Here is a 27,983-nt window from a genome sequence, read left to right on the forward strand (position 1 = left end):
AAAATTTAGGGCAGACTCTTTAGTCTAAGAAGCAAGCAAAGCACCCCTCCCCAAGCCTACCCCAATCATGTGACCATCCTAACATTCAATGCTTTGAAGTGATAGGTGCACGAGACTCATCATTCCCCTCTGTTTTGGAATTCGAGGCAGGACATCTCTCCATCACTTCTATTTTAGGGAAGATAAGGCACTGGACTCCAGGCAAGCCTTCTTTCCTGAGCTTCCAACTAGGATGTCCAATAGCCTGCTGTCTCCAGTGATTCCTCACCACCTACACAACAAAGCCCAAACTCTTTCCAGCTCCACCAATCACCAGCCTCAGATAAAAGCATACAACCTGTTAGTCCCAACAGACACTGCACATTCTAACCTGCATGTGGGGTTACATGCTTTTTATTTCAGACTATTAGAGTGAACTAACTCAGGTTAGTTGTCTTCTGACTACCATGAGCATACCAGAGCATGTGAACACATGTGTGTGCGTGTGTGTGTGTGTCCTTAAATATCTCCCCCCCCCCCGAAAACCCCAGAAAACAAACAAAACAAAAACCAAACAAACAACCTGACCCTTCAGTAACCAACTTATATGCTTCCATGAAACCTAAATCCAGACTTCTGGAAAGATTTTTTTACCTGTTTCCACAGACTTTCTGTCTTCTAAAAATAGTCATTCTCTGATGTTATTGTTTTTTCCTCTTACAAAAGGAATCCCTTGAGAAACTAGCTCGTCCCCTTTTTACATCCGGGTAGTACTTAGAACGGAAACTTCCCTCTAATCAGTGAGGTTTTGTTGGCAAACCTGAATGGGAATCTTAGGGGCTAGACACAGATTTTAAAGAAAGTCAAAGTTTTTAATCTATAGTAAAATGGCTGGCAATACTTGAAAGAGAAGACATATGTTTCCCTGACAACCAGAAGCTAATGTGGTGACATACACCCTCACCAATGGCAATAGCAGCAGCGCTTAAAGGATTGTCAATGCTTTAGTTTCCTTAATTCACTCGTGGGATATTTACCTTTGTTTTCTCAAGATAAGTGCCGAATATGTGAAGAAGTTCAGCTAGAATAAGGCCCAAAGCAAAGATGTCTACTTCTTTTCCATACTGCGATAAAGATAACTGGAAGCCAAAATACATGTGTCTTTATTACTCACCTAATAGAAGTCTCCATGCCTTTTGAGAACAAAAAAATAGCTAGAAGTGATATATTACACTAAAATGGCTTTTGAACATTTGTAGCAGATGTGCAGCTTGGTCTTCATGTGGGTGCCCTAACAGCTGGAGCGCCAGCTGTCTCTGACTCTTTTGCCTCACATGGACTCCCCTTCCCTTCCCTGGACTGCTTGGTTGGACCTTAGAGGGAGAGGATGTGCCTAGTTTTTCTGGGACTAGATGTGGGACCCGAGGGGGGCTTCTCCTTCCCTCAGGTGAAGGAGAGGGGATAATGGGAGTAGGAATTTGTAAGAGCCAGGCTGAGGGGAGGTGCAGGCTGTGCTCAGGATCTAAGGTGGATAAAAAGAAATAAATTATTGGGACAAAACAAAACAAAAATGCCCGTTTATTTATGTCTATCTCATAAAGTTGAGCACTAACATTAACCATCACATAGAAACAGAAGGAACACAATGGAGGCCATATAAAACAAATCGACAGCTGAGTTTTTACTAAGTAGTGAAACCAGGAACATTTCCACCAATACTAAGAGTCAGACAATGGGATGAACTTTCTCCATCCGCATTCAATCTAGTTCTTGAACTCTTACCCAGATGAGAGAAAGATAGAAAAGAAATTCAGACAGGAAAAGAGGCCAAGTCCCCATTTGTAAACAATACAATCCTGTACATAAGAGACTCTAAATTTCCTAACAAAAACTCCTAACTGGCTACAAAGTCAATATCCAAAAATCAATAGTTTTGGATCAGAGAGACCACCCAGGTCTCTACTTTTGCAGAGAACCTGAATTTAATTCCCAGCATCTGTAGGATGGTTCACCTATTTCTGACTCCTGATTCAGGGGATCTGACATTCTTTTCTGGAATCTACAGGTACCAGGGATACAGATGGAACAAATACATACAGGCAAGTTCATACACATAAAATAATTTTTTTAAATGAGTAGGTTTTCTTTGTTTCAGTAATGAATGTGCTAAAAGAATCAATCCATCTTATTGACAATAGCTTCAAAAAATGATACTGAGTATGGTGGTACACACCTTTGATCCCAGCACTTGGGAGTAGAGGCAGGTGGATCTCTAAGTTGAGATCAGCCTGGTCTAGAGTGAGTGCCAGGGCAGCCAGGGCTACACAGAGAAACCTAGACTTCCTGTGCTGGTAAATCAGCAGAATTAACATATTAAAAAATGACTATAGTACCAAAGGTGATATACAAATTCACTGTAATCCTCATCAAAATTCCAATAACATGCTTAACAGACAGGAAAAAACCCAAATTGATATGGAAGAATAAAGACCCTGGAGAGCAAAAAAAAAAAAAAAAAAAAAAAAAAAAAAAAAAAAACCATCCTAAATAAAAAGAACATTACTTGAGATATCACTATATTTGATTTTAACTCATATTACAGAGACTTAGTAACAAAAAAGTATGAAAGGGACACAGAGGAAGCATGTGATTTAATTGAATAGAATAAGAAATCTACAATAAACCCATGTATCTCCCTCATTTTGACAAAGATGCCAAATGCATACTTTGTAGAAAAGACAGCATCTTTAACAAATGGTCCTGGAAAATAAGATACCCACTCCACTGTGTGTGTGTGTGTGTGTGTGATGGAGAGCAATCAGACAAGATTCCTGACATCCTGACACAACCTTTGGCCTCCATATGCTCATGCACAAACACATACTTACAGGAGAAAGAGAGAGAGAGAGAGAGAGAGAGAGAGAGAGAGAGAGAGAGAGAGAGAGAGAGAAAGAGAGAGAGACTGACTAAAGAGGAATGAAATAGAAAGGAAAGGGCTTTACCTGTTCTGGACTCATGTATAGAAGAGTTCCTGTGTGCCTTGTCCTGGGTTTTCCATCATTTTCCAGGGCTGTTGCAAGGCCAAAGTCTCCGATCTTAATGTGTTTTTCGTCGTCTACTAAAAATATATTACCTGGCTATAGAAAAAAATTAATTACCATATACCAGCTGGACCAACTATTACCACAGGTCCCAACTACATCTGGGGATGAGACAGGGTTTCTTTGTGTAGCCTCTGCCATCCCGGAACTCACTCTATAGACCACACTGGCCTAGAACTCAGAGATCTGCCTGCTTCTACCTCCAGAGTGCTGGGATTAAAGTTGTGCACCGCCAACACCACTCAGCCCCAACTATCTTTTATGCTGATTTGTATGGGTTGTATTTATCCTTCCATAGGCTTCCCAAATCAGGGAATTTTAAACTTTGGGTCTTTAAAATTGCCAAGTGAAGAAAGAAGAAAAGACTTTTAAATGACAGCAAAGGTGGTTTGGGTTATACCTGTTTTCAAACATCAGATCAACTGTCAAGTGAGAAATTCAATTTGCAGGGTCCCAAGAGAGGGATTCAGACTGGATGGTGGGCATGAGTATGGAGCCTTGCTTTCATAAACCCTAGCCAAGTAAGGTGCAAGGAATGGGAGTTAGAGATCCCCAGCCCAGAACAGAGCTGGGCATCCACCTGAGCAAATTCTGCAGATGTGACTCAGAATCTAACAGGAACTAAAACCCCTTCCAATCTTGTGAGTGTCCGAATGGGTCAGTACCCAGGATACTGCAGGATAGCCCAGGCAGGATTTCTCTCCAGTTCTGACAGTTTTTAGGAAGCATATCCCCTCCACCTTGTTAAACAGATGCTGATAACGATCACAAAACACCTTTTCTATGCATTTTCTTTGGTCATTTTGTTTTTGTTGCTGCTGTTGTTTGGATTGGTGGTGGTGGGGGGGCTGTTTTGTTTTGTTTTGTTTTTTACAGGGTTTCACATATCCCATGCTAGTCTAGAACTCAGTACGAAGCCAAGGATGACCTGGAACTTCTGATCCTGTCAACTCCACCTTCTGAGTCCTGGGATTTAGAGTGTGAGCAACCATGCCTGGTTTATTCACAACTGGAGATCAAATTCAGAGTTTCATGCATCCTAGGCAAGCACTCTTATGAATGAGCTACATCTCTAGTCACTCTAAGGTACAATTTTAAGCATATTTATAAAATGTATAGGACAATTCTATGACATCAGTTTTTTCTTTCCACCTATTTGTGGGCTCCAGAAATTGAACTTAGATCACTAGTCTTGTACAACAAGCATCTTTACCCAGTAAGCCCAAACACACACACACACACACACATGCACACACATGCACACACACACACACACACACACACATACACACACACACACACGCACATGCACACACATGCACACACACACACACACACGCACATGCACCTAGGTAAAAAATGCACCTAGGTAAAAAATGAGGAATAAGATGAGGAGCCCAGGAAAGGCCAAAGGGAGCGTCTGAGGAGCCCTGTGCAAAAATTAGCAATGAGATTCAAGTTCAGTCAGTTGATTTGAACCTACAGTCAGTAAGGGAAGAAGCAGATTTGTATGTGATAGATAAGGAGAGACAACGTTCCCAAGCTAAAGTGAAGTCACAGCGTCAGAGCTTCACCATATCCACAGATGAATGGGGTAGCTCTGGCTACCTCAGTACAGCAGCTGTAACCCAACTCTGAGAAACAGGAGATTGAATTGGTATAAACAGCTAAGCTGCATGAGACAAGGAATAATAGCAGATCACGTTTTATTAAAAAGAAAACAATGGATGACACTCTACTTGTTTAATCAGATATTGTGTGAGGTTAAGGGACAGGGAAGACGTGTTACCTTCATCCAGGGAGCAGAGGACAGGTCTGAGGTTCTGGCCAGGGCTGACCCCTGCGGTACCAAGGTAAGATACAGAGACCAGAGGAAGCCCTCTCTCTAGAAACCACTATGCCCCCACCAGTGAGGCCTAGAGCTTAAGACTCTACCTTGGTAAGAAGTGACCTCCTGCAGGCTTCATGTAAGAATGGCTCTGTGTAAACACTGTCCTTTGGGAGACACCTGCAAACATCTTTCTAATCTTTTCTGAGATGAGAGGAAGCAGCATTAGAGTTTTAAAAAATGTTCATGAAAGGATCTCGATCAGGATGAACTACACCAGAGAAAGACCTTCTCTGTAAATAGAAAAGACCACAAGAAAAAATCGCTTCATGACACATGACCCAGGCAGGAAAGCTGGCAGACAGTCAGGAAGTACATTCCAGAACTCATTATGCATATATATATATATATATATATATATATATATATATATATTAGCTATATTATATAATTTATTATACTTTATATATAATTAATTATATATAGTATGTAGAGTAAATGCTTCATGGCTTATTCTCTTTCCCAAGTTGAATACTTCAGAACATGCTAACATGCCTAACACATTTTAATAAACATTAGTATATCCTAAGCAGGAAGGTTTGATGACAGTTTCTTACACATTTTGCAAATTCCTTTCATATCTGCTTTTACAGAAAAGCAAATGGATTCTTGACTCTGTTTTGCATCCAGCCTGTTGTGATGGGTTTTAAGTGAGTTATGTGTAAGAAGTTAATTGCTTGTTCAATTCTATGTATACTTACACTGAAGTGAAGGAATACTGAATAAAAACGAAAATTAAAATGTTTTTGAGATACGATCTAGCTGTGTGGACCAAGCTGGCCTCAAGCTCATAATCCTCCTGCCTCAGGTTCTCAAATGTTGGGATTTCAAGTGTGTGTCAGCCACCCTGGCCTTAATTTATCCTTTGGAATGTAACATTCCTAAAAATGTTCTAACTTTCAAGAACATTTTCAGATATTGCTACAGAGAAATATTAGAGATGAGTGGACTCTAATATCAAATTATTAAGCTCACAAATGCAAAACAAACTGAAGAACTTGTATGTTTTGAAGTCCACTTAATTTTAACTAGGTTGAGCAAGCAGCTATAAACAAGGGTATTTATTTTCCTAGAGACTGTTTGGAGCATTCCTCGTTCGGGTGTTTTAGACAGTGGATACACAGAAAGCCAAGACAAGGCTCTTCTGCCTAGAGCAGAAAAGGGCAGGGGCAGAGTGATTCAGAAGGAATCAGGACAAAGGGGGACATCAGAAGCTTGTCCAGTGAGGGACATGAGCAAAGCCATCAGGTGGGACTTGGCATGGTAGGTGTACTGGCTGGTTTTGTGTCAACTATGACACAAGCTGGAGTTATCACAGAGAAAGTAGCCTCAGTTGAGGAAATGCCTCCATGAGATCCAGCTGTAAGGCATTTTCTCAATTAGTGATCAAGGGGGGAGGGCCCAGCCCATTGTGGGTGGTGCCATCCCTGAGCTGGTAGTCCTGGTTCAGAGAGAGGAGAGGAGAGGAGAGGAGAGGGGAGGGGAGGGGAGGGGGAGGGGAGGGGAGGGGAGGGGAGGGGAGGGGAGGGGAGGGGAGGGGAGGGGAGAGGAGAGGAGAGGAAGAGAGGGAGGGAGGGAGAGAGGGAGGGAGGGAGGGAAGCCAGTAAACAGCACCCCTCCATGGCCTCTGCATCAGCTTCTGCCTCCAAGTTCCTGCCCCATGTGAGTTCCTGTCCTGACTTTGTTTGGTGATGAACAGCAATGTGGAAGTGTAAACAGAATAGACTCTTTTCTCCCCAACTCGCTTCTTGGCCATGATGTTTTGCGCAGGAATACAAACCCTGACTAAGACGGTAGGTTTGTGATAAAGAAGGCAATCATGGAGCTGTTTGGCGCCGCTTCTTTCTTGCTAGTGAAAAGGAAACTGAGGAACTTAGTGGTCCAGACCATGAAAGCAGACGTGCTAAGGGATGATGCATATTTTAAAGCTTGGATGGTTTTCCTGGGGCAGAAAATCCCAATCAAGCCAGCACTGAGCTGTGGACTCTTAAGCCTCGGGTGCAGCCACTGAACCACAGCGGAGCCGAGCAGAGCTGCGGCAGCGGCTTGGGTCAGGGCAGCCAGTTGGACCTTGCAACCACAATAATTTTCCAGAATATGAAAACTGTTGTTGCTTTCAAGGAAGCAGTGACTGCCAAGCTAAACATAACCTAAAAGGAACGAGATTTCTAACAGGATCATTGTCACAATAAGTCCATAGGCCCCGGAGACCTGCCAAGCAGTTACATGGCACGGCATTTGGGTAAGTTCCAGACCCACTTTAAATCCAGCAAGTTAGAGAGATGTAATTTTATCATAACTAACTGCCAATCACAAATCTAAAACTAAAGAAGATAATTTTTAAAGTTATTAAACTGTGTGTTTACAACCAACGAGGTAAATTTCCCGCTTACCTTAAGATCTCTATGAATTAAACCTTTCGAATGTATATAATCCACTCCTGTCACTATTTGTTCAAATAACTCCAAATACAAAGCCTTGTCCACTTCACTCCGATTTCTGGTTTCCATCCATCGCTCCAGAGTTCCTTTCTCACAGAACTCCATTTGAATAAAGAGGCACCGGGTCTTGTATCTGGATACAAAATTCACAGTACATTAAAAGTAGCAACAAAAAAAATTAATTTTTAAAAGTTCTACCATATCTTATGAAACCCAAAGCATGTTTCAAAATAAAAATCTGAATATAATAAACTTGAAATAAAACAAACCACTTTATATAAGTCATAATTTCCCAAGTATTCAGAGCTTCAATCGTTTATCTATAAAGTAGGAGCTTATATAATCTTTAATACTGAAGATCTTTGATCACTTTTGATAATAGACATGAGTAGTATTAATTGCAGAAATCTAGTTTTTTTCACTATTATAAAAAGTAAGTTTGAAGCATTTTAATTTGCCACCAGTTAAGTGAACATTTGTTTTACAAAGGGCATAGAACACTTTAAAAAATGAGTCAGGTACTTTCCTTATCATCATGGGGATTAGAGTCTCACAAAAGGTAGAAGAGAAGACAAAAACAAAAAACAAGATGACAGCCCATTTAGAAACGCCCACAGATGCACCAATAAGCTGGTTGCTGTATAAAGTTGGAGGTCTGTTTTTGCTAACCACAGTTTCTACATATCTTATGAACTAAGTTACCTTCCATATTGAATTTCTATTTTCCAAACATACATATAAACTAGCAAATATGATGATGTAGCCAATAATTTGCTTAAAGCTAATGAAGCCTTTTGTCTTCTGATGGTTAGTAAGTCCTAGAGTTCTCAATGGCCCCAGGAGGACCAGGGCACTGGAAGAGATGGTGAATGATAAGGTCTCCAGTGACATCAGGATTTCAATGAGAAGACTGTCCCCAAGAAATCTGGATGGCTTTCAAAGGCAAAAGCCAGGTCTTTAGAATTCCCAGTCCTATAGAAGGGGCCGAGCCAAAACCAAGAGGAAGTGAGGCCATCAGGGCATGCCCTGGGCAACTCACCACTCCGCCACAGTGGCATAGCTACATTCCAAAGGCGTACTGCCAAAAGCCTCTGAGAAAGAAAGTGTCAGCAGCAGAAGACAAGCCTTTTGGATTCAGCATCTATGTGTTAAATCAGTCTTTACTCTTATAAACCGTAGCACTAGCTATATGAAAAACAAGGAGGTCAGGAATGCAGAACATGAGATCTTAAAAAGAGCTAAGGAAAATTTTAAAGTATTTTAAAAAATAATTTATTTTCAAATGATATGTCTTTGTCTCTGTGAGAGTATGTGTACATGAATGTTGGTACCCATAGCAGTCAAAAGATACCCTAGAATCAGAATGACAGGTGGTTGTGAGCCACCTAACATACTTGCAAAAGCCATCTAGGCTCTCGACTACTGATCCATCTCTCCATCCCATTAAAAATACCTTTAAGGTAAGTTTGAGCTCGGCATACCGGAATGTGCCTGTGATTCCTAGTACTTGAGAAGTTGAGGCAGGAGGCCTCCCTGAGGCCAGCCTGGGGTATATAGTGAGTCTAAAGCAAAGAAACTAAAAGCAAGTTTGGAAAATGGAGAGAAACAGGGAAAGATTATTGATTGTCTCCTTGTCTGTAGAACATGAGACCACAGTGTCTTTTGAAGGCTGTTGTGATCATTAACTGTGATGAGCAACAGCCTCTTCTAGTGTCCCCCACACAATAAACACCCAGTGCCTTCCGTCCCATCGCAGCCTTGAGAGTTTCTTCTTACCGACTTGAATCACTCATGCTCTGCTCGGGGTCATAGTCCTCTCCCTCCCAACAAATACGGTATTGAACAATGTTGACGTGATTGAGTTCTGCCAATGCTTTTACTTCGCGTTCCACCTTCCTATTAAAAAAAAAAAAAAAAAAAAAAAAAAACCCCGGAAAACAAATGAGCTGTTACATACCCCTGATGGCTACAGAACACCTTATGGGAAGCAACCGCCCAGGCTCCTCTCTATGTAATCACTGTGGTTCCTGTGCCAGGTTTTAGCATGAAAGTCAGAACTCAAAAGGGAAGAAAACTGAATGCACAGAAAATAACATATCCGAAACCATAGCCATTCTCATTCACAATGTAAAAGAAAAAGACAGTGGCTTAAATTATAGACATTCAAATGGTAGACATCATTTGTATCTTCTTTTGACTGTAACAGTTTTCAATAGCTACATCATAGCTGATATTCTGTTTAGAAGATGTGTTAAAATCTTTGGAATTCACAAAGGAGTCCCATTTGGACAGCAAGGATAGCCAGCCCAAACAGCAAGCAGAACCTAACTTAGAACTCTCAATGTGTGACAAAGATAAATCGAGGGACTAGTTTATGCAAAGAAACCAAGACTCAGTACGATGAAAGCTTTACAAGGATCGGGCGCAAGGGCAAGGACACTGCTATTTTCTGGAAATTAGCCTGTGGCTGGTTTTATGTCAATGTGATACAAGCTTGAGACATTAGAGAGGAAGGAGCCTTGAAACAGAGAAAACTGAGGAAACCACCTTCTACAAAATAAGTCAACAACTTCAGATTCAGCACTGTCTCAAAATGATACAATCATATTTTTAAACTGAAATAAATACCCACTAAATAAATAAAGTCATTTCAGGATAAGCGAAACTCCTGTAGTCAGGGGAAAAAAAATTAAGGAGGACCAGAAAGAAATCACCAAGCAGTGAAGGACAGAGACATAAAGACAAGGGTTGGGCGTTCAACACACTGTGTTAAAAAAAAAGAAAAAGAAGAAGACAGGTACTTACTTGGAGTTATATTTAACACGCTTAATAGCGTACATCTTTCCATCGATTCTGTGTTTTGCTTTGAACACTTGGCCAAATCCACCTGAGCCAATTTCCTCTATGTCTTCAAAATCACTGTTCAACCTAGGTTAGATTGATATCGCTGTTACTCTGAGGTTTAGTGTCTCATGTGAACTGAAAATGATTCTTCCCTTCTTGTTTTTAATAAAATCTGGTAGAACTCCCGAGTCACAAAAAAAACACCTTCCTCTTCCTCCTTCTCTTGGCTTCCCTTATTAAATAGAGAATTCAATATAAGAGATCACTCCTCTGGCTGTACATTATGCATGCTGAAGCATCCTTCTCCAGTGGCTACAAAGAAGAAATGAACCCCTCCCCACCCCCAACAAGTATTAAAGTTAAAAAGAATCACTAAGTTGTGTGCCACAAATATCACAGAGAAAGCAGAAGCCCAAGGTTACCTGTAACGACCTGTTTCTTTCCCTCCATTTCTTCTGCATTCTATTCTTAAGCCCTGCTAATTCTTCTAGCCCACAGCACTGCCATCTGCCGACCATCTTTCTTCGTTTCTAGCATCTTTACTCCAGCTCAGCCATCAGGCTCCTGCAGTGGTGGCTTGCCGACTGATACCCAACTTCTCCTGCCCTACTTTAGCTGTGAAAACTTAGTCTGATAACGTCTCCCTCTCCCCTAAACCTTCTACAAACCTCACTTTTGCATTTAGCAAAACCCAGGAAACCCTTAAATACCCCATAAAGTGCCACGTAGCACGTCCCCAGTTCTTTCTCCATCTTCATCCTGCCACACTGTTATCTTTTTGTTACACTTCAAGCACACGCTTTCTCCACAGGAAGGTGACCTTAGGGCTTTCATTCCATTTCTTACCATACTGTTCTTCTTTAACTCTGGCCATATTCTGTAATTACAGTGTATCTGTGTCATGTAAATATGTGAATACAGATTATGTAACTACAGATACACATGTATGTATGTGTGTGCGTGTGTGTATATATGTGTGTGTATGTGTGTGTAAGTGTGTGTGTGGGTTGTGTGTGTGCATGTGTGTTCATGTATGGTGTGTGCATGTATGTGTGAGTATGGTGTGTGTGTGTCCGTGCATGTGTGTAAATCAGAGATTGATGACAGAGGTCTTCCTAAGTTACTCTCCACCTTTTTAATTTTATTTTGTTTTTGTTTTTGAGACTAGGATTTTATGTGTAGTTCTGGCTGTCCTGGAACTTTCTCTGTAGCTCAGGCTGGCCTTGAACTCAGAGATCTGCCCGTCTCTGCCTCCTGAGTGCTGGGATTGAAGGTATGCACCACCACACCCACCTTGCACTTTACTTTTTTTTTTCTGTTACAAGTTTTTTTTGTATACTTTTTAAAATTGGATATTTTATTTATGTACATTTCAAATGTACATAAATTTTATTTATGTAAATTTAATAATCCCTATCCCATCCCCCGTCTCCCTGCTTCTATGAGGGTGTTCCCCCACCCTCCCACCCACCCCCCGCCTTACCTCCCTAGTATTCCCCTACACTGGGGCATCAAGCCTTCACAGGACCAAGGGCCTCCTCTCCCATTGATGCCAGATAAGGCCCCTTCAGCTCCTTCAGTCCTTACCCTAACTCCTCCATTGGGGTCCCTGTACTCAGTCTGATGTCTGGCTGTGATGCACTTTACTTTTTGAGGCTGGATCGTTCATTGAACTTGTAGCTCACTGCCTGGTTATGCCGGCCATGGATCTACCTGTCTCCACATACCCTCCACCCCGGCTACCGTTGGAGTTATAGATGCATGTGCTGCTACACCTGTCTATTCATAGGGGCACTTGGGATTCAAACGTAGGCCCCTCATGTTTGCACAGCTAAGCCATCTCCCCAGCCTCTAAATATAGATGTGTTTAAATATAAGTATTTCCTTAATGCCAGTGGCCATCTCAAAACTTTTCATTCTATTTGTTCTCACCCTAAGCCTCATGCCCACAGCAGTTGCAGGTAAGTACTAGGCGCTCAGTAAGTATTCAGAATTTGTATACAATGTTCTGCTGCTTCAAACAGGCTTCCTTCCTCTTAGGTATTTATTTATTTATTTATTTTTGGTTTTTCGAGACAGGGTTTTTCTGTGTAGCCCTGGCTGTCCTGGAACTCACTCTGTAGACCAGGCTGGCCTCGAACTCAGAAATCCGCCTGCCTCTGCCTCCCAAGTGCTGGGATTAAAGGTGTGCGCCACCACCGCCCGGCAAGTATTTAATTTTTAACTGAACTATCATTTCCTTTTTTTTCCAAAAAGAAATCTTGTGCAAAGCTAGAAAACAGGCCCAAGCAGACTTGTTTCCATCCCCACAGGCATTTCTCTCCTCCCTCCACACCTTTCATCCTCCCTATCCCTTCTTTTCTCTATTTTTTCTTCTAAATCACTGACATAAAGTGCTACTTGCTTTCAATTTTAATAGCATCTGTGGCTATCAGAAACTATGCTAACACCACAGAGATCTGCATCTGATAACGTTCCACTTGCATTCCTAAACCTTACGTCTCCGAGAGACCATAACCCTCCACGGGCCTCACTAGGCCACAGCTGTTAATTACTTGGGTGGAAATACAACTTATAACTTGACCCTAAGCAACTGTTTCACGGGCCCGATTACCATTAGACTCTGCTTACCTGGCGTCCAAGGTATATTTATTTCTTAGCACATCATTAGTTGACACTTTTCTAAAATTGAAACAAAAATGGAAAACTCAGACAAAATGGTAACCTATAGAACTTTATAGAACCTTAGAGCAGGCTCTGTGCCACGCACTGGCCATCTTCTATTTTGCATCAGTCATCAGAGGGACAGGAAGGGAGTGCTCAGCTTCTTCAGAAAAACACTTCATTTTGAGTCTCTTCTGTCCTTTCCTGTGTCTCACTCTTTGCCACTGGCATGCTATCACCTCCTTTTCCTTCAGACTCAGAACGTCCTTAGGACGTTGGTCTCCTGGTTCCTTCCCTCTGGCCCTTATGCCTCTCTGATGGGGAGCCATCTGCAGTGAGATGTTCAAACATCATCTGAAATTAGCCACACAAGGCCATGCTGCCACCCTGCCTCTTCATCCTCAAGCCTTCACCCTGCTGAACTTCTTCCGGCCAGTAGTCTTGACTGATGGAGCAACTGGAGTCTTCCTCCTCTCCTCCTCTCCTCACCCGGCCGCTGTCTTCTCACAGTCATGTCTACCCTTCCTTCCCATTCTCTCTCACAAATTCTCGTCTCCCCGCTTCCTTGCCACAGGGACCAGAGCTGTGGGCTGGATCATGTGGCAAGTTCCTGTCTCTGCACCCATCTACCTCAGGAGTTGTATATGTAGTGTTCAGGAAACATAGGTGGCTTCTTGTGGGTCCTGCTATCACCTCGCCTTCAGTTCTGACGATGTGTTATTCTTCAGTGAAAGAAACCAATTCCTAATGATTTATATGAAATTTGTTCTTCAAAAAACAAGTTATTACATATCTATACCCCATCCATCTGCCAAAAACAAAACAAAAAAACAAAAAACAAAAAAACACAACACTTCTCTTAAAAACACTTCCAACTTCAGATCTTCAATAGTGTTGTTTAAAATAACACTCTAAACGTCTGTCTCCTGCTACATCATCATAGGGCTTTGTATCTATAGTAGTGTGTGAGTGTATGAGTGTGTGTGTGTGTGTGTTTCTGTGTTTCTCTCCTGCTAAATGGTTTATAAGTTTCAAGCTTTCCACTGCTTCTGAACTATCATTCAAATACATATGTATAATGTTCTGTTAATACCACAGACAACAGGTGAATCTGATAGACGGGGTCTGAAAGAGATTCCTCGTCCGAAATATGTTCAGTGCACAATGATACTCACATTCCTGAATCCCTTTTATTTTCACTGAGACCATTCTGCAAAAAAAGAAAAAGAAAGCTGTTTCAGATGAGGAGAGCAATCGTCTTAGCGTGGGAGCTAGCCCTGTGACCAGGTTCCCTAAGCTGTAGGGTCACCGGCTTCCTCCATGGCGGCTAGTTCCGAGTCTCCTAGCCACACTTCCTGCAAGACTTGCGTACTGCCCACCAGCTGTGGCGATCAAATGGCTGTTCTGACTCACATTGTCCTCATCCCTGAGCAATAAAGCATCTTTTTCCGTTTGCTGCCCACTTAGGTGTAGCAAATCCCTGCAGACCATATCTATTTTACTGAGTCCATTGTCTTTTTCTTACAGATTTGTAGTCCATAGTAAATAGATGGATTTTTATAACAAATTGCCTGATTTTTAAGTCTAGTTCTGATTCTAAGTAGGAGTGGAACTACACCAAATATTATTCAGTTGGAAAAAGAAGAAGATAAAGAGACGGTAAAAGGACAAGGGTAAGAGCTGGGAGAGATCTCAGTGGCAGAGCTTGGCTAGAATACCTGAAGCTGGAATTTGAATCCTAGCACAGGAAAGGATAGGAGGGAGGGGAACAGGGGGAGGGAAGGATGGGGGAGAGGAAGAGAGGAAGAGAAGAAGGAGGAGGGAGAGAGGGAGAGAGGAAGGGAGAGGAGAGAGGGAAGGAAAGCAAGGAAGGAGAGAAGGAAGGGAGGAAAGACAGATTACAAAGTGGGTGGGAAAGGATGGGGAGAATGGTGAAGAATTTTGCACTTGAAGAATAGAAATTAATATGAAGAAAGTTAATAAAGAGAATAGAAAGGGTTGATGACTGTTAACACCATAATTTAGTAAGGACACATGGAGTTAAAATGTAAAACTTATGGATAATGAAGATCATACTTAAGTGAGGAGAAAAAAAATAAAATCAAAAACTTCATGGCTGGTACCATACCATAGATGTGTTTCCTGATAAAACACGTCCAGGTGCAGACTGAGAAGCACTAGAAGAAAAGAGTAACTTTAATGAATTCAGTGTGGGGAGGGAGGTGATAGCCCTCAGCCCCTCAGCCCCTCAGCCCCTCAGCCCCGCAGCCCCTCAGCCCCCCAGCCCCTCAGCCCCCAGCCCCTCAGCCCCCAGCCCCTCAGCCCCTCAGCCCCTCAGCCCCCCAGCCCCTCAGCCCCTCAGCCCCTCAGCCCCTCAGCCCCCCAGCCCCTCAGCCCCTCAGCCCCTCAGCCCCCCAGCCCCCCCAGCTCCCCAGCCCCTCAGCCCCTCAGCCCCCCAGCCCCTCAGCCCCTCAGCCGCTCAGCCCCTCAGCCCCTCAGCTCCCCAGCCCCCTCAGCCCCTCAACACCTTTGCTACTCAAGCTCACCAGTTACTTATAGACCAGCAGCTGGAAGCATCACTGGATGACGACAGGGCAGCGCTAGAGGATGCTCTGACAAATTTCTGAAAGAAGGGACAGCCCTTAGCATGTTCACAGGGAGCTACCTGACCTCTCAGGCAGTCCGTCACTAGGTACATACTACTTCACATACTCTCCCCATGGCCACCAAGTCCACAATCACAATCACTAAATTAACACATTTTTCATGGATGTTTGGGCTAAGTTTTAAAAGCAATCCTGAGTTGCCATAGAAGTTTTATGCCGCAGGCCCTCAGGGCGCCATGGTGCATGGGTCATTGTTGGTGCACAGAATAGAGGAAACATTCACTATGCCATAGGCAAATGCCCACAGTATGCAAACAAATTAACCTGAGGTCAGTTTCCAAGGGAATCATAATTGTACAAATTAAATCTAATTGACAGTACATACCATTGAGCTTTTCTCTGACAGCTTCTGATAGGCTTCTTTGGCAGCCAACTGCTTAGCCTCCTGTTTGGTGGTGCCTGACCCAGTGCCATACACAGTCTGCCCAATTTTGCATTTATAAAAAAATCTAGGAAAAACGAGACTATTCACTCACATATCAAAAATAGTGTCAATCTAATGTACAATTTGAAAAGAAAAGGCCCCTACAGACAAATAAAGGCCTTAAAATCAGACTAAAAAATTTTTTTACCTAGATTTATATTTCCTACCTCATATAATTTAATCCTCACAAAAATGGCCACCAATCTATGTAAATAACCAGGAGTAGCTTGTACTCTTGTCTACATTTCCCAGGTAATGTCTAAGTCTTTCTTGTTTCATTGAAAGATCTGACAGCAAAACTCCAAGCGATGATTTAAAAACAAACAAACAAACAAATGAAATCTTTTCCATCCCGAGTAGAGGATGCAGAGGGAAGAGGAGAGGGAGAGACCCAGCACTTTTTCCAGAGCTGCTCAAATAGGAAAGAAAACCAGTTGGTAGAACGGGGATCACGGGGACAAGCCTTGAGGGCACAGTACTGTGGCCTTTGGGGAAGACAGCTCCCTGACAACAAGCAAGGACCACCAGGCTCTAACCCTTGCTCACACAGCAGATCCCTCATAAGCTGCTCCAGTCACACAGCAGGACTAAGACAGCTCCTGCTGATCCATACTATCCGTCTATCTCTTCAAGTGTGAAGTGCAGACACCCAGACAAGCAGCTCTCTAACTGAAACTGATAGAGTCATTCCGTGTACGGACAGAAAGGTTCTCACAGTTACAGCTGCCGTGGCCTCAGGCAAGGGAAGAACTCTGCATCCCTCATCCTGAACTCTTTAAAAAGAGTTTAGCCGACTCATTGTTCAAATGCACCTAAAAAAACACAGCAGTCCCCCTCTTTATCGACAGGAGGTTGGTGGATGACTGAACCATGGATTATATCAAACCCTAGACCCTAGAAATACACACTGTGCTTCTTATACATTCCTATGATAAAGTTTACCTCATAACCTACGCATAGTAAAAGATTAACAGTCAATAATCAAATAGAACGATTAGTGTAGTATGCCCTACTTCTAGGTTTGTGAAAGTGGTCTTCCTCTCAAAATAGCTTTCTATACCAAGCTCACCATCTGGTTGACCAAAGGTAATGAAATTTCAGAAAGTAAACCAGCCAAATTGAATTGCAATAGGCCCCACAGCCTCAGGAATTTTTTTTTATTTTCAAATTTATTTTTAATTTTATGTGCATTGGTGTTTTGCCAGCATTCATTTCTGTGTGAAAGCATCAGCTCTTAAGAGTTACAGACAGTTGTGAGCTCTCATGTAGGTGCTGGGAACTGAACCCGGGTCTTTTTGGATGAGCAGTGTTTTTAACAGCTGAGCCAGCTCTCCTGTGGGGCAAGCAGAACTGTGTCACCAGACAAAAACTGGGAAGGTCGAGAAACACCTGTAGAATGGTAGGCATTTCATCTACTCCCAACTCCATTCCTGTCCTTGAACTCATGACCAAGATACCCCACATGAAGATTAAGATCGCTTGTTCCATAGCACAGATCATAGAGTTCTCCATGCTAATGAGGTATCTAGATGGGCCGGCCCCGAGGGTTTAGCCAATAAGCTTCCCTTCCTGAATATTCCTTCCTGTAAAAGGTATTTAATAATCTCTGGTTCACCCTGAGTAAGTCGTATGCACCCATTTTCCACGATGAACAATGAATTATCAGCACAGACAAGCAAGGACTGTCTCTCTCACCAAGAACTGGTGGGGGCGGGGGGCTTCCTCATACAGAGCCTGGTAGCCTAAGTGTCCCACAGAAGAACCCTTTGCCCTCCGGATGTAGACACTCCCCCTGAGCTAAGCAGCCACTGGACGCCAGGGAGTTTGAGAATCCCTGCTGTCTCAGCCTCAGCCTTAGTCTCAGCCTGTGCCATATCTCACTTAAGCTGGGGCCCCCATCTTCGGCTGTGTTCTGCCACCCCAGCATCACGATGGCAGAGAAGATGGAATGTAGCCTAGCGTCCTCCTGTCTCTTCTGCCTGAGCGGAGTTCACACTCCCCGGCAGGGAGATGGAAAGAGGAACCACATTCTCTTAACCCAGGAGTTGGGAATTTTAATTAAAGAGATGTTTATAAATCTCCGTAATGGATGTATAAAAAGGAGGCAAATATTTCTGGAAAACTGCATACGAAATGCCTCAGTATCGTTGCTCACATACAGTGAAACAATAGATGTCTCACCTTTGAGAGCTGGAGTCACACTGTTCGTAATTTACAGGCAGCTTTTCCTTCTGGGCAAAACTGTTAACAAGGCCGATGTAGTTCCCAACGAACGAGGCTTGCTCAGAGGCGTCCGCGTGACTGTTTACCTACAAAGAAAAGAAGTGCTTAATACAAATCATGAATTATCGCAGGAAATTACTAACTAAGTAACATAAAAGACAACTTTACATGTTATGGATTTCCCAGTTATAGGTTCTTATTAAAAGTTAACTATGTGTCTATTAGTTAAAAAAATCTGCAAAAATAAATTTTTAATTAAAAAATCCTATGTGGAATATTAAAAATACATGCATTTTGGTATATAACATGGTTTTGAAGTATGCATATGCCGCACAATGGCCGAATTCAGATAGCTGTCATATATACCACCTGACACGCCCTTCTTCTTCTTCTTCTTCTTCTTCTTCTTCTTCTTCTTCTTCTTCTTCTTCTTCTTCTTCTTCTTCTTCTTTGTTTTCTTCTTCTTCTTTGTCTTCTTCTTCTTCTTTGTTTTCTTCTTCTTCTTTGTCTTCTTCTTCTTCTTTGTTTTCTTCTTCTTTGTCTTCTTCTTCTTCTCCTCCTCCTCTTCCTCCTCTTTCTCTTCCTCCTCCTCCTCTTCCTCCTCCTCCTCCTCCTCCTCTTTCTCTTCCTCCTCCTCCTCTTTCTCCTCCTCCTCTTCTTGTCCTCTTCCTCCTCCTCTTCCTCCTCCTCCTCTTCCTCTTCCTCCTCCTTCTCCTCTTCCTTTTTTCTTTTCTTTTTTTTCTTCCTTTTTTTTTTGGAATGACATGGACACTTAAAATATACTTCCCAAGCCATTTATAAATATGCAATTTGTTAAGTCACTCAGTTTCCTTTTAAAACTTCATTAAGAAAAGCCAGGTGCAGGCTGTGCAGTGGTGGCGCACACCTTTAATCCCAGCACTTAGGAGGCAGAGGCAGGTGGATTTCTGAGTTTGAGGCTAGCCTGGTCTACAGAGTGAGTTCCATGACAGCCAGGGCTATACAGAGAAACCCTGTCTCGAAAAACAAAAACAAAAACAAAAACAAAAACAAAAAACAAAAAACAAAAAACAAAAAACAAAAAACAAAAAACAAAACAAAAAACAAAAAGAAAAGCCAGGTGCACAATCTGTTATCCCAGCCCTTGGGAGTCGGCAAAATAATCAAGGCCAGCTTCAGTCACACAGTGAACCTGAGGCCAGCCCAAGCTACACAGAAAGCCTGGGGCCAACCTGAGCTACACAACCTGAAGCCATCCTGAGCTACACAGAGAGCTTGAGGCCAAACTGCCTTACCAAAAGAGAACAAACTGGGCTAAAGTTTTATTTTATTACCTTTTATTTATTTTAAAATGTATGTATATGCGTGTGCCTGCATGCAAGCATGGGGTACCTGAGGAGGCTGGAAGAGCGTTGGGATCCCTTGGAGCTAGTTACACGTGCTTGGTGAGAGCCCCCAACATGCTGGGAACCTAACTATAGTCCTCAGTAAGAAGAGTATATGATGTGGACATCTGAGCCCGTTCTAACTACACATCCTCCTTCTTCTTCCACGAAAAAAATATTTTAACACTTTCGAGCATGCTGAGCCCAGAAGGAATGCTCCGTGACGGTTCACAGCTTGATGGAAAAGATGCCTGCAGAAGCAGCATTATCACGACCTCAGCCTTCACTGTTTCCATCAGATCAGGGTTGGTCCAAAGTTTCTCCTTCATTAATCTTACCAAAGAGCTAGGTTTGGTAATTTGCTTCATTGACTTTTATTATTATTTGTTTTCTTTTACACACATTTCCATCATTGTTATTATTGTCTTTCTTCAACTTTGAAAGAGGAAAGGTACCTTATCTATTTAACCTTTTTTAGCTTACTAATAGGAGAATTCGTGGTTTCGCTCAGCTACTTTTGAACTGATTATAAGAATGGCCTTTCGAGTAAGAGTATCTGTGAGTACGTCAGAAGGTAAAACTTTCTCATCTCATGCACGAATCGCTTTAGGTCTCATTTTGCAGCCACTGCTCCAGCCTCCTGGTTTTGACATTGTCGTAGAAAACATAAACATTTTATCATCTGCCTCCATGTTTATAAAAGTCCCCCCCCCCCGCCCCCATCTTCCCTCCAATCAGTGTTGCTCTGGTACTTCTGCATTTTCCTCTATTGATGAAGTTAATCTAATCTACTATCATGCCTTTACTTTGTAAAAAATTTCTGCTCAAATATCTTCAGATAGTTTGTTTATTCGATGTTAGAAAATTGTACCCAGGGTCTTGTGCATGCTAAGCACACAGAACTGTACACCTCTCCCACCTCCCCCAGAGACCAAACGGATCTGTTTTGCTGCTGTTGGTGTATGTGCCATTTCCCTGTTTGCATCTTCGGGGATGTCATGTCTCCTACGTTGGCTCTCTGTAATCTCCCTCAAGGAGACTCATTCTCCCTACCAGGTCTTGCATGACTTTCTCTGTTTTGTTTACTTCCTAGCCCTTGCCAGTCCAGCCCATCTCCTACAGAACAGTTTCATCTTTCCTCATGCTTCAGAGCATGTAAGTTGGTGCTCAGAAGTACCCAGCTTTGTCAACACATTTCCTGGTGTATTTCTCACTCAAGAGAAATGGAGATAGGAAAAAAAAAAAAAAAAAAAGTAAAGCTTTGAATGAATGGTCATACAGTGACGTGTGTAATTTCTCCCTGAGAGAAAATACACACACACACACACACACACACACACACACACACACACACACACACACACACAGATTCCCTTTAACTGAAGGGAAAAGGCACTCACCTTGTTTTCGTTAGTAAGTATATCGACAGCTAATTTGGCAGCTGCATTTTTTGCTTCCTGCTTTGATTTACCTTCAGCTTCTGGAAATTTCTTCTCGTCTATTATAACTTGAAATGTAAACCTGGTTAAAAAGACAGTATTTGCAACACATTACACAGCTGTGATTTAGCTAAGGACAAGCACTCCTGGCAGTTACCACCACCCCACAAGTACCATTCGAGATTCCCATGCTCACTACAGACTTTAAGCACCTACCCTCAATAACAATACCTTCTTAGGGCAGGGAGAAGTATGTACTTTTTTTTTTCTTCCTTTTGTTCTTTTCTTTACTCTTCTTATTATTTATTTACTTATTTAGATACAGTGTCTTACTATACAACCTAGGCTGGCCTCGACCTCACAACAATCTTCCTGCCTCAGCTGCCTAAGTGCTAGAATTATAAGCATGAGCTGCATGCTTAGTTTATTGCACGTATGTATGTATGTATGTGTGTATTTGGTGTGGGGTGGGTTGGCGTATATGTTGCATGGTTTGCCTGTATACTCATGATAGGACATGTTTGTTGGAAGTTAGAGGACACCTTTTAGAAATCTAGTCCCTCCTTCCACCATGTGGGTTCCAGAAAAAAACTCAGGTCCCTAGGCTTGACTACTCACTAAGTCATTGTTCTGGCCTCCATCTCTCTTCTCCAGGCTTCTGAGGTTACCAGGCTCTGTCGAAAGAACTCTCACAGGACTCTGGCAGCTTTGCTATGGAGCTGAAGTACCAACATCCGAATTGTACCAGGGCTGTCTCTTCTACTTTACACTTAGAGGGACTGGCTGTTTAATGTCTCCTTGTTTTACTAGGTAGCTGGAATTGAACTCGGGATGTGTGTATTCTAAGCACATGCTCTATTCCTGAGCTATGCCTCCATTTCCTGGATCATGTGTTCCTTCCATCCTTTTAAGTTTTTGTTGTTGTTGTTGTTGTTGTTGTTGTTGTTTGAGACAGGGTTTCTCTGTGTAGCCCTGGCTGTCCTGGAACTCACTCTGTAGACCAGGCTGGCCTCAAACTCAGAAATCCGCCTGCCTCTGCCTTCCAAGTGCTAGGATTAAAGGCGTGCGCCACCACCGCCCGGCTTAAGTTTTCGTTCAGTAGATTGTATGTGGTGTGTGCACATGCTAGGGGAGTGAATTGACCATGCATACCCAGAGATCAGAGAAGGATTCCAGGTGAGCCTATCACTCTCTGCCTTAATCCCTTAAGACATCTTCCCTCACTGAACTTAGAGCCAGGCTGGTAGCCAGAAACCTCCAGCCATCCCCCTGTCTCTGCCCTACCCAATGCTGGGCTTACAGGGATGTGCTTAGGCACACTCTGCTTTTTATATGGGTGCTAGGGATTCCAACTCAGGTCTTCACACTTACACAGTAAGAACTCCCACCTGAGTCATTTCCCTGGTCCTAACCAGACCTCCTGATGGCAGCCTACCTTCTGTCGTGTGGAGGTCCTGTAGTACTAAGTTCTTCATACGTAATGGTTACTCCGTTCTTCTGGCGGTATTTATTAAGTTTGTCCATGTAGAAACCTGGTGTATCACTGGCCATTTTTGCTCCTAGTGACCTGCAAAGTAAGAGGCACCTACGTGTGTGACACTGACAGACGACATCAGATCTGGTATTTCCAACCCACCATAGGGACAGGAACAGGGGCTCTTCTCTATATGACTTGTCTCAGCCCCGCATGAATTGAGAGAAAACTTTATGTTAAAATCTTTCTTCCTCTCCTCCTAGACTATCTGCTTTCGAAAACTCCTGGCCCTGCCCCTTCTTCTACTCCTGGCTTCCAACAAGAAGTGAGTTGTTCCAGTCTGTCCACCTGCCTGAGGGAGTGTAAAGAGTACAGGAGTACAATTACAGCCTTTCTGGTCAAAACAAGGCTCTATATACATATAATGCCATATATTATACACACACATATGCACACATGACTCCATATATACATGTACACACATAAACACATGTACACACACAATTATGTATACATATGATTGAAGTGGAAACTTAAGGGTTCTTTGGAAAGTTGGTTGGATAGTGCTTTGTTGGGGCAAACACATGAAGGAACATTTAGCTGAAGTGGACACAGGTAAAAAGATGTTTTATTAAAACAAATGTGAAAAGACACACATGATAAGATTCTCTGCTAAAAACACACACGTGTTGGTCTGCTTTACATGCTTAGTTGAGCTACATTTGTTGGGACTCCATAGAGAGAAACACACCAAAAAAACTTCTGATGGTGCGTTACATTTTTCTAGTCACTTCCACGGACTCAGGTTGATAGGCAGAGTGACGTCAGACACACACGCTGAGGCAAGACTGCTGGACAATGTATACATGTAATCTTTGGAGGGATATAACTAGAACTCAATGGACAGGGCCTGTAGGTGATCTTCACTTCCCTGAGAGAGGCACAGCAGAGAACTTCTCCTGGTGTCCCTTCTGATCCCCTCTGCTGACTCGTGCTGAGGCCAAGGCCTGGCTGTCTCTGCTAGGTAGTGCCATCACTGCTGATTCGTATTTGCTATCCTGACTCTACCAAACTGGACTGCTGGTGTATCTGTGAAATGTTTGTGAGTGGATCGAGCTGCCACTGCTGACCTGTGAACAGAACTGACAATTTCCAGACAAAACAGACAAAAGTTACTCCAAAGAACCTTTCTAAACAGATCCACTTCCCCTGTATTCTTTCTTTTCCACTACCTCTGGTGAGTGGTGGGCTAAAAGAAAGGTTAAAAGATTTAAGAACCATCATCAAAAATAGGTTTTGAAAAAATTAATAGTGCACATGACTATGTACATTCACACACACACACACACACACACACACACACACCTATCTAGAAAATAGGCAAGGAACTAGAGTACTGTTTCTCCAATGAACACACAGCAGTGGCCAAAACAAAGAGGTGAAATGTTTCCCAGGAGAAAGGAAGGAAAATGTTTCTGGGAATAGATATATTAGACCTGATTTAACATTATACAATGTATATCTATTATCAAAACATCCCCTAATGCCTAATCTGGAAATTTTGTTTCTATGTATCTGTTTAAAAATGAATTGGAAAATTTAAGACATTAGGCTTAGTGGGTTTGGAGACAGCTTCTTTGATAGAGGGCTAGTGTAGCAAACACAACGCCCCAAATTTGATTCTCAATGTCACATGAAATGTAGCTTTACTTTTTAAATTTTAAACAAGATTCTTCACACTGTGAGATTTTTAAAGCAGTGGTTCTCAACCTGTGGGTTGTGGCCCCTTTCACAGAGGTCACATATCATATATTTACATTATAATTCATAACAACAAAATTACAGTTATCAAGTAGCATCAAGATAATATGATTGAGGTCACCACAACATTCGGGTGTTAAAGGGTTGCAGCATGGGGAACGTTGAGGACCACTGTTTGAAAAGCGTCATTCTGATCCTGGAGGCGCTATAAGCCACCAAGACTCCTCTTGTGAGAGTCCCGGGACTCATTCATCGTCAAATCCAATAGTTTAATTTCAGTCACTTGTTCCCATCTCAACTCCCCCCACCCCCCTTAGCCTAGGACTGTGAGACACCTGTTCTGTGGGTTTCCCCTGTTCTCACAAGCTGTGCTTTCTCTGCCTTCTTCCCTGGTTCCTTTTCATCTTTTCATCTAAATATTGTCCAGGGGCCCAGCCCTCAAGTCTCTTCCTAGTCTGTACTTACCTTCTCTCCCAGTGATCACCTCCAGGCTGTGACTTTACATTCTACCTACATAGTGATGGTTTGTTTGCACCAGGGTTGACAAGATGGATCAGCAGGTAAAGGAGCTTGCTGCAAAGACTGACCATCTGAGTTCAATCCCTGGGACATACATAGTAGAAGGAGAACCAACTTCCACAAGTTGTCCTGTGACCTTGACAGGTTCCCTGAAGCACATGTGTATACACACAAACACACACACACACACACACACACACACACACACACACACACACACACTGAAAAACATAAAACTAAATAAGTAAATGCACAGCTGGAAAGATGACCTAGCAGTTAAGAGCCAGCTGCTCTTCCAGAGAATCCAAATTTGGTTCTCAGCACCCATGGCAGGCAGCTCAAACCTTTTTGTAATTCTACCTTCTGGGGATCTGGCATCTTCCCTGGCCTCCAAGGGAATTGCATTCCTATGCACATACCCATACACACATACAAAGATAATTAATAAAATGTAAATAAATTCCTTGTTAAAAAAGACTTATTTTTTTATGTATATGAGTAGACTGTCACTCTCTTCATACACACCAGAAAAGGGCATGTATCCCATTACAGATGGTTGTGAGCCACCATGTGGTTGCTGGGAATTGAACTCAGGCCCTCTGTAAGAGCAATCAGTGCTTTTAACTGCTGAGCCATCCCTCCAGCCCCAATAAATTCTTTAAAATATAAATATAACAGTTGTAACTGAAAAAGGAAGGAAGGCACCAGAATTATAATAAGGGCTTGGTACAAATGAATGAGTGAGTCCATCGGTGAATGAGTGCCAAGGAGTTGGAACTCTCTGCCTATGGGGCAATTCTATTCACCTCTCAGGATGGGATGGCCTTCTGTGATGCTGCAGGGGCAATCACTCTACCTCACAGCCATATTCACAGGTGGGACTGAGGAAACAGCTCCCAGCTCTCAGTCGCTCACACAAAGAGCAGTCCATCCCATGCACCAACAAATGCCACCTGTCTGTCTGACCTATATATCCTGAAGACCCTGGTCTCTCTCCTTCCTGAAGAATGTAGGGACCTACAAGGCTGAGCCCCTTCCAGCAGCTGCTTCCCATACAACATACATTCAACTAGTATGTGATACATAAACGAGGGAGCTGCAGCGTTTGGGCCCCTCCAGGTTCACAGGGCTGGAGAACATGAGCACAGTCTGCACAAGATTCTAAGGCCTCTAGCCCGGCGAGTATCTTTAGCTTTTAGGAGACGAGGCACTGTTAATACTAAGGTGCAACAGGGAATCTCGTTTCTCTAGAATTCAAGGTTATTTGTGAATTACCATCCATTTAACATGCATGTCAGGGATTAGGTGCTTGCCTTATTCGAGTCAATGAAAACCGCTCTTGGGATCTTACTGGCAGAGGGAAAAGGACAAATTCAGGTACTAAGCACCAGTTGGAAAATTGGAAAAAAAAAAAATACGGGGCGAGGTGCGGGCTGCAAGGGCAGAGCAGAGTTTCTAGCTTCGGGAAGGCTACTCATATAATTGACTCTGTGAGAAGGATTGAATAGACAAGAGAGATCGGCCCAGGAAGTCACTTGGGGGGGAAGGGCTTTCCAGGAAGTAGAAACAGGCAGCACCAAGGCCCAGGAGTTGGAGGGTACTTGGCTGTGGCCAGAAGCACCAAGTAAGTCTGAAAGAAGTGGGTGCTGGGGAGTTGCCTGACCATAGGGGCTGGTGTGAGGGAGGTCAGAACAGGAAAGCAAGCCTCGGGTTCATACTTGAGGGAAACTCGAGTGCATGGAGAAGAATAAGGTGGAGGATGGCACAGGACCCGGTTGTCACAGAGGACCGCTAATTGGAATGCTATAACTGTGCAGCACAAAGTCTTGGCCCAGAATTCAGTCCCTGGGTCATTCAAGCTTCTAGATTTCCCTCCAAAGTTTCAAGTCATCAGGCTTTTCATTTTCCTTCTGGGTCCCTTTTCCTGCAACTGCTGTCCAGGAATGGGAAAATAGCCCTCAGATCTTACCGAGTTCTGGATCCGGACAGTGGCCCGCGCCCTGGCGCAGGATTCGAATTGTGCTTCGAATTTCAGGTCCTGGCTCTGAAATCTTGTCGCCCTCCGATCACTGTCGCCGCTACTGTCGGTACAAGTCCAGGCCAGGCCGGTTGTGTTTCGTTTCCCCTGCGGACTCCGCCTTCCCGCACTGCACTCCGCCCCTCCCGCACAGGGCTCGCGGACGCGAGAAGTCAGGTGGGCGTGTCTCCTCCGTACCAGGGCGCGGGAGCCAAGGTCCGGCCCGCCTCTGCTTTCCAGAGCAACTACAGTAACCGACAGCTTCTCCAGGTTTCCGGGCTTTTCCTGGTTCCCATGCTGGGAAAGCTCTGCTGGAAGAGGAAGGAGAAACCCAAGTCTGCTCGCGGTGCTTTATAAGCTCCCGGATCAATGATCACAATCTACTTTTCAAAACAAGATGCAACTGGGCACAGGGATGCTACCGAATTCCAATGTACAGTGAGATATTGAGTAACTCAAGAGGGTACTGCCAGGCTATGTCTGTGACAATTGAAGTCTAGGTTTGTAAACATTAGTCTCCTTCCCTTTTCACACTCCCGTGTCAAGGACAAAATTGGCCAGAGGGTTGTTGAAAAGCAGTCTCTCTTCAATGTGTCCAGCCTTAGCAGGCACCTGCTAGCCCCTTGTTGCATACCATCCCCTGTTAAGATCTACCTGATCCCAGAAGAGCCACAAGAAATATTTTATCACAAGACAAGTCCCTGGTTAATAAGGAATCCTGCCTGGGCTGGAGAGATGGCTCCATTGGTTGTTAAGAGCACTGACTGCTCTTCCAGAGGTCCTGAGTTCAATTCCCAGCAACCACATGGTGGCCCACAACCATCTGTAATGAGATCCCCGATGCCCTCTTCTGGTGTATCTGAAGACAGACAGCTACAGTGAACTCATATACAGAAATAAATAAATAAATAAATAAATAAATAAAATGTTAAAAAAAGAAAAGGAACCCTACCTTTCGGTAAGACTGTTACACACTCCCAGAATCAAACTTGCTGGCACAGGACTTGAGTGTTTAGCTTGAGGCACACTGCCCAGTGCTACATCTCCATGCCTGCACTCTGAGCTAAGCTCCATCCCTATGAGGAGAACTCAGGAGCTAGAATTAGAACCAGGAAACTGTACTCCCAACATCTCAGCTGGCAAGAGATGGAAAAGTCCCAAGACAGACCCCCAAATACA

The 27,983-nt window shown here is 43.2% G+C and overlaps 1 protein-coding gene across 2 annotated transcripts in view; it reads right to left on the bottom strand.

Annotated features, from left to right (window-relative positions):
* Positions 1-27,084, bottom strand: part of LOC117701826 (interferon-induced, double-stranded RNA-activated protein kinase-like) — a 29,199-nt gene extending 2,115 nt beyond the window's left edge. The window contains exons 1-14 of one of the 2 annotated variants that reach the window (XM_034493247.2): positions 26,757-27,082; positions 22,469-22,600; positions 20,995-21,115; positions 18,189-18,316; positions 15,909-16,032; positions 15,464-15,540; positions 15,046-15,094; positions 14,093-14,127; positions 12,885-12,935; positions 10,215-10,337; positions 9,186-9,305; positions 7,362-7,542; positions 2,982-3,116; positions 1,017-1,118 (exon numbers count right to left, since the gene is read on the bottom strand). In XM_034493247.2, the coding sequence (XP_034349138.2) occupies positions 1,017-1,118; positions 2,982-3,116; positions 7,362-7,542; positions 9,186-9,305; positions 10,215-10,337; positions 12,885-12,935; positions 14,093-14,127; positions 15,046-15,094; positions 15,464-15,540; positions 15,909-16,032; positions 18,189-18,316; positions 20,995-21,115; positions 22,469-22,584 (1,362 nt within the window). In that variant the 5' untranslated portion in view covers positions 22,585-22,600; positions 26,757-27,082. Of the gene's footprint in view, positions 1-1,016; positions 1,119-2,981; positions 3,117-7,361; positions 7,543-9,185; positions 9,306-10,214; positions 10,338-12,884; positions 12,936-14,092; positions 14,128-15,045; positions 15,095-15,463; positions 15,541-15,908; positions 16,033-18,188; positions 18,317-20,994; positions 21,116-22,468; positions 22,601-26,756 lie in introns of both variants that reach the window. The other variant, XM_076706299.1, reaches the window with a different exon arrangement.
* Positions 27,085-27,983: the final 899 nt, after the last annotated feature.

The sequence above is a fragment of the Arvicanthis niloticus genome, unplaced genomic scaffold, assembly GCF_011762505.2.
Source record: "Arvicanthis niloticus isolate mArvNil1 unplaced genomic scaffold, mArvNil1.pat.X pat_scaffold_261_arrow_ctg1, whole genome shotgun sequence".
In the NCBI taxonomy this organism is placed as follows: domain Eukaryota; kingdom Metazoa; phylum Chordata; class Mammalia; order Rodentia; family Muridae; genus Arvicanthis; species Arvicanthis niloticus.